Here is a 6,983-nt window from a genome sequence, read left to right as displayed (position 1 = left end):
GTATTACCCATATTTAAGGAGTGCATTGGAGAAATATTCTTAGTGACCACATTTATGGAGGACTCTGGCTACATGCTCAGGGAGTTCATTTCTCACCTTGGGTCTTCTGTAAAAAAACACATTTTCAATATGAATCAACATTTCAGATACAAGTGAGATGAAGAGTGAATCTACGCAGTTTATTTGAAGAAAGGGCACATCAAGTTCACATTGTATCCACATATATAAAAGCACACGAGGGCCTTAGTCCTATCTGCTTGAACTCTCTATCAGCAAGACATGCTCTGGAATCCTACTGATAAAGGGCTGAGCTGATATTATTACTGAGAATAGTAATTACAGCTGCTCTGTTAGAAGACAAGAAGCAAGAATGAAGTTCACTCCAAGAGCTAAATATAAATTTCAAGTTCAAAACCAACCACAGATTCTTCTTTTTCAACTGATGAAAATAGATGTAGGTACAACAGATGAAATCATGCAGGTGATCCAAAAGTTCAGTATTTGCCACTGCACAGACACAAACAAGGGCTGAGTCTGGCTATGGAGAAGATTTCCTCCTCCAATGGGATCTCTGGTGTCTGTCAAAACTTCAGCTCCTGTTGAAACTTTACCCAAAGCAGGAAAATTTATAAGACTTATATGGACCTCTGATGTTTAGTAGAGTAGGACTTACACAATTCTATTCACAAATGAGACATATATAGGATTTCTTTCCTGTGTGGATCCAGTGGTCTCTAAAAAAGCTTGAGCTGTCAATGAAACTTCTCAGGACATCTGTAGGGTTTCTCTCTCGTGTGCATCTGCTGGTGTCTATTAAAATCATACCTCAAGAGAGCTCTGGTGGCCTAGTGGCAAGCTGCACTGCAATCCCAGAGGTACAAGGTTCAAATCCACCAGATGCTCTGCTGGAGAAAGAGGGACAATCTTCTCCTGTACCAGTCAGATCCGATTTGACAGTATGCACACACAAAATAATAAAATAAAAGAAAAATAAAATCATATCTCAGAATGAAACTCTTTTCACAGAGAGAACACTTAACAGTTTCTTTCCTTTGTAGACTTGCAGATATCTATTAAATTTGGACCTCTCAATGAAACACTTTTCAGAGAGGACATTTATAGAGGTTCTATCCTGTGTGGATTCGCTGGTGTCTATTTAAGTAGGACCTGTTCCCAAACCTCTTTTCACAGAGAGGACATTTATAGGGTTTTTCCCCAGTGTGGACCGACTGGTGTCTATTAAAGTGCGCTATCTGAGTGAAACTCTTTTCACAGAGAGAACATTTATAGGGTTTTTCCCCTGTGTGAACTCGCTGGTGTCTATTAAAATGGGCCGACTGAGTAAAACTCTTTTCACAGAGAAGACATTTATAGGGTTTCTCTCCTGTGTGGACCCGCCTATGTATATTGAAGGTGGATCTGAGGCGAAAACTCTTTTCACACAGAGAACATTTATAGGGTTTCTCTCCTGTATGGACCCGCTTGTGTACAGTTAAGGTGAATCTCCGACAAAAACTTTTTTCACAGAGAGGGCATTTATAGGGCTTCTCTCCTGTGTGGACACGCTCATGTATCTTTAAGGCAGATCTGTGGCCAAAACTCTTTTCACAAAGAGGACATTTATACGGCTTCTCTACTGTGTGGACCCGCTCATGTATATTTAAGGCTAACCTGCTGCCAAAACTATTTTCACAGAGAGGACATTTATAGGGCTTCTCTCCTTTGTGGACCAGCTGGTGTCCATTTAAGGTGGACCTACTGCCAAATCTCTTGTCACAGAAAGGACACTTATATGCTTTCTGTCCCATGTGGATTTTCTCATGGTGACGTAATCCAGAAAAGTCCCTGAAGCTTGTCCCACAGTGATCACACTTCCAAGACTTCTCCCCGGTGTGAATTCTCTGATGCTTCACAAAGTCTGAACTCTGCTGAAAGACTTTCTTGCAAGTGGGGCACTGAAAATATGTCTTTCCAGTATGAGTTCTCTGGTGAAATGCAAGCTGAGAGTTCCTATAGAAGGTTTTCCCACACTCTCTGCAGGTGAAGAATTTCTGGGTCATAGGAGGTCTCAGCTGGTCCTTCTGGGGGGCCTCTTGTTTCTGCTTGAGCAACAACCCAGACAGACTTCTTGGGTGAGAATCATGCAAATACTGGTACAACTGTTCCCCAGAAACCTTTTCCTGAGGAGTAAGCGGTTCCCGTCTCTCCTCATCTTGAAGGTGTCCCTGTACCTTAGGGAGATAATGACCTTTTCCAAAGCATCTTTGTTCAGCATCACCAAAGATGTCATTCAAAGAACCCTGAGGAGGGGCCTTTTCTGAGATGTGACAAGGGGCATCTGGAGGTTCCTGGTTCCAGTAGGTTTCCAAGTTGAGGTTCTCTTGGCCATTCTCTTGTCTGTCTCCTAAAAGAAAAAAAAAAAAGAAAATATCTGAAATGTGGCAATAAATTCTACACTCTGTTTTCTCCTTCATATGACATGTAAAGTATATCCTAAAACCTGGGCTCTTTTTACCAAGAGGCCACTAATGAGCAAGATGGGAAAAACAATCATCCATACTAATGGTCTGGCACTAAATTCATGTGCCTGCATTCCAGATTAAGTTTTCCAGTTTTGAGAGGAAGAAAATTTTGGAGCAACAAATAAGGGCCTACTGGAACTTCATTGGCACCTCCACAATTAAAAAACATAGATTTATAATGAGGCAGAGGGGAGGAAATTGTATAATTAAACATCCTGATTTTGTTTTTATTAAATGATTGCTCTCATATAGTTACATATTACAGAGAAATACCATTAAACAACTTTTGAAGAGACACAAAAAAATAAAAATCACCGTCAATCACATTTTCAGGAAAAATTATAACATTTGCTTCTTTTTTTCAAAAGACCGTAACTGTTCTTTTTTCCCACAGTACTGGAGATTTTTGTACTGCATATAAATACATATATAAACAGTTCTTTGTCAGGGTTGAATCAAAAGAAAGTAAATATGCCATTCATAAGCTTTACAGACATTCTCCCATACATATTTAATCAAACAATCAAATGCTGTAGTTTCTCATTTTACCATTGGGAAGCTTTATTCTTTTTTTTGGGGGGGGGAAGCTTTATTCTTGTGAATCTGTTGTAAAAAAAGTAAATACATTGGGCTGTGGTTTAATCCAGCGTCCAAATATATTATTAACTCCTAGAAAACATTAAATATATTTCTATCCTAACTCTAGTTTTGGTTAGTATCACTAACCACACAGTGATGTACACTTTTCAGTTTCTGTGTTGGTGGCAGAATGCCTTGTCAGACTTTTGTCCATTCTGTTACGCCAGGAAATCTAAAGAAACTATTTACTTTCTCTTCTACATATCAGTGTCTTTCAAGGCTAACATTAACAACTAGACCTGAATTTGCTAATCCACACATTTCTTTTAAATGACAAAGGTACTTTCTCTTGTCTTAAGAGTGTTTATAACTTCAAAACAACTAGGAGATATCATCTCACCCCAGTCAGAATAGCAAAATTTAACAGAACAGCAAGCAACAAATGCTGGCGAGGATGTGGAAAAACTGGAACTCTTATTCACTGTTGGTGGGAATGTAAAATGGTGCAACCATTGTGGAAAGCGGTGTGGCACTTTCTCAAAAAGTTGCAAATAGAGATACCATTTGACCCAGCAATCCCATTACTGGGAATATACCCCAGAGAGACCATAACTGCCATCCAAGCAGATATATGCACACCCATGTTTATCGCAGCTTTGTTTACAATAGCAAAGAGCTGGAAGCAACTTAAGTGCCCATCAACAAATGAATGGATAGAGAAGCTGTGGTATATTCACACAACGGAATACTACGCCACATTGAAAAACAAGGAATTCATGCAATATTAATCAAAATAGGTGACCCTGGAGGACATTATGCTGAGTGAAATATCTCAGTCACAAAGGGACAAATACTGCATGGTGCCACTGTTGTAGAATAGGACTGGCATTAGGGTTGGGGTAAGACTGAGAAAAAACTGGATAAATTATGTATACTGTATTGAAACAGATGAGGGAAAGAACAGATTAGAGGCAATATATGATTGAGTATTATGGTTAGCACATAAGTCCAGAATTAAGGTTGCATAGAGAAGTGTACTCAGTGTAGGAGGAAGGGGAAAGGGATGGGGGAATGTATACCAATAAAGGATTTTTTTTTCCTTTTCAAAGAGAGGAGCGAACTGGTGGGGAGGGGTGGGCAGGGAGAAAAGTGCAGCAATGAATGAATGGAAATCCAGAATCTCTGTAAATGTTTATTAAAATTAATAAAAAAAGAAAAACTCACACACACACAAAAAGAATGTTTATCCTTTCCTAAGGGCTGAATAATCATGCATCATGGAAACACACAACATATAATTGTAAGGATTCTCTAACTGTAAAAAATTAATTTCTTACGTTTTTACTAGTATAAACTATGGTACTTTCTCTGCATTTCTGATCAGTTCCTTAAGGAAGGTTCCTACCAGTGATATGACTGTGTGCCCACATATGCATAGTAAGGTTCTGGATACCAGTAACCAACTGATGTGCACTTTACTCTCATGCACAGTGCTCTATGTGCATTAGTAATTTACGCCTCACAAAACAAAAGACCTGAAGCCTTTCGATAACTATCGTTTCTCAAAATTCACTGAGTTTCCAGAGGCATGTTGTTTAGAAATGGATGTCACTCCTGCTTCTAAACCTGTCTTAAACTGGAAGCTCAACCAAACACTGTCCACCATGAGTAACCAATATGTCATTTGAAACTGCAATGGCACAAGGTTCAGCATCCCAGCAACCCCAGGTTACCTCAATACAGCATATTGACAGTAGAATGCTGTACCACTTAGAAGAGTGTTCTTCCAAAATATAATAACCAACTTTTAAATACAAAGGCCCTCCCCAAGATCTTGTTCACTCTAAACAAGAGGCTTAAAATAAAAAAACAACCAATATAGTATGTTGTTGTTGTTTGGTGCCACTGAGTTGCCTGCAACCTATAGCAAGCAACCCTATGTACAGCAGCTCTGAACCCTTCCCTGTCCTGAGCCAATCTCACTAATTCCAACACAAGAACCCCCACTGCCCCAGATACTGTTAGCAATCCATCTCATCTGGGGTCTTCCTTTCCTGCACTGTCCCTCCACCCTTCCTAGCATGATGTCCTTCTCCAAGAATCAGTCTCTCCTGCCACGTGCCCAAAGTATGTGAGATGGAGCTTCAAAATCCTAGCCTCCAAGGAGAAACTTCGTTTCACTCTCTCCAAGACAAACCTATTTGTTTTCTTGGCAGTCCAAGGTGTTTCAAGATCCTTCTCCAGCACCACAATTCGAAGGCATTGATTCTTCTTTTGTCATCCTTAGTCATTGTTCAGCTCTCTGAAGCATAACAAATAATTGCGAAGACCAAGGTCTGGATTAGGCACACCTTTGTCTCTAGACTGACATCTTTGCTTTTCAGCACTCTGGTGACATTCCTGATAATAGATTTTTCCAATGCAATTCATCTTTTCATTTCCTGACTGCTGGTGTTAAGAGTGCTGATTGTGGATCCAAGCAAGCTGTAATTGCTAACAACCTCAGTCTCCTTCTCCATTTATCATGGTGCTGCCACTTGGCCCAGTGGTGAGAATCACTGTCTTCTTGATGTTGAGCTTCAATCCATAGTGAAGACTACGGTACCTGACCTTGTGCAGCAAGTGCTTCAGGTCTTTTTCAGTTTCAGCAAGCAAGGTTGTGTCATCTGCATATTGTGGATTATTTGTGAATCTTCTTCTAATCGTGATGCCACACTCCTCCTTATAAAGCCCTGCTTCCCGAATGATCTGTTCTGCATAGAGATTGAAAAGATATGGGGACAGGACACATCCCTGACTCACTCTTTTCCTGATTTTGAACTATGCAGTGTTTCCTTGCTCTGTTCTGAGGACTGCTTCCTGGTCCAAGTACAGGTTTCACATAAGCACAATCAAGTGTTCTGGGATTTCCATTTTCCTCAAGGTTAGCCACAGTTTGTTGTGATCCACAGTCAAATGCCTTTTCATAGTCAATGAAACGCAGATAGATGTTCTTCTGGTACTCTCTGCTTTCTGCCAAGATCCATCTACAGTAGCTGTGCCCTATATTTAAACAATCTTACTGTCTCCAACATACCTACCTACGTTATTGAGTAAACTCATCACATCTAGGGTCTTCTTTCCTGTGCTGTCCCTCCACCCCTGCAAGCCTGATGACCCTCTCCAGGGACTTGTCCCTCCTAGTAATATGCCCAAAGTATATGAGACATGAAGGAAAAATGAAGTCCACATACATTATATAACATGAGTGAACCATGAAATCAGTGCAGTGAGTAAAATAAGTAAATCACAAAAGGATAAATACTGTATCTCCGCTCATTGCAGTCAAGTTGGAACTGACTCATAGCTGATCCTCCAGAAAGTTTCCAAGGGTGTATTCACATGAGAGGATTTTGACTAACTTTCTCCTGAGGAGCCACTGGCAGATCCAAACCATCACAACTCCCTAGAGACAACACCACCAAAGCTCAATTATTACATCATCTCATTAATATGAGCAATCTTTGTTGTTGTTCGATGCTGTCGAGTTGCATACGATTCTTAGCACCTTGTGAACAACAGACCTGAATCCCAACCAATCATGTTGCCATCCTCATCTCTGATACACTTGAGACCACTGTGGCAGCCATGATGTCAAATCACCTTGTTAGGGATGTGTTTTCCTCTCTTTCGCTGACAATCTATATTTTCCAAGATGATATTCCTTTCCAAAGAATAGCCTCTTGGACAACACAGAAGAATTTCATGAAACAACATATGAGCAAGAGCCTATGGTGATGAAAGAAGAAGTTCAGGCTACTTTGAAGGAAATGGCAAAAAATAAGGCTCCAGGAATAGATGGTATACTAATTGACATATTTCAGTTAACAGATGCTGCCCTGG

At 40.2% G+C, this 6,983-nt stretch overlaps 1 protein-coding gene across 1 annotated transcript in view; it reads right to left on the bottom strand.

The window, feature by feature from the left end:
* Nucleotides 1-1,127: 1,127 nt before the first annotated feature.
* The window catches only part of LOC102876976 (zinc finger protein 18-like), a 38,338-nt gene continuing 32,482 nt past the window's right edge, over nucleotides 1,128-6,983 (bottom strand). Inside the window, exon 6 of the mRNA XM_006900509.1 lies at nucleotides 1,128-2,404. Coding sequence (XP_006900571.1) covers nucleotides 1,128-2,404 — 1,277 coding nt within the window. The remainder of the gene's footprint in view (nucleotides 2,405-6,983) is intronic.

The sequence above is a fragment of the Elephantulus edwardii genome, unplaced genomic scaffold, assembly GCF_000299155.1.
Source record: "Elephantulus edwardii isolate Elephantulus edwardi_28Jun2011 unplaced genomic scaffold, EleEdw1.0 scaffold00286, whole genome shotgun sequence".
Taxonomy (NCBI): Eukaryota; Metazoa; Chordata; class Mammalia; order Macroscelidea; family Macroscelididae; genus Elephantulus; species Elephantulus edwardii.
The sequence above is the reverse complement of the archived record's forward strand: the minus strand, read 5'-3'. Positions and strand labels throughout refer to the sequence as shown.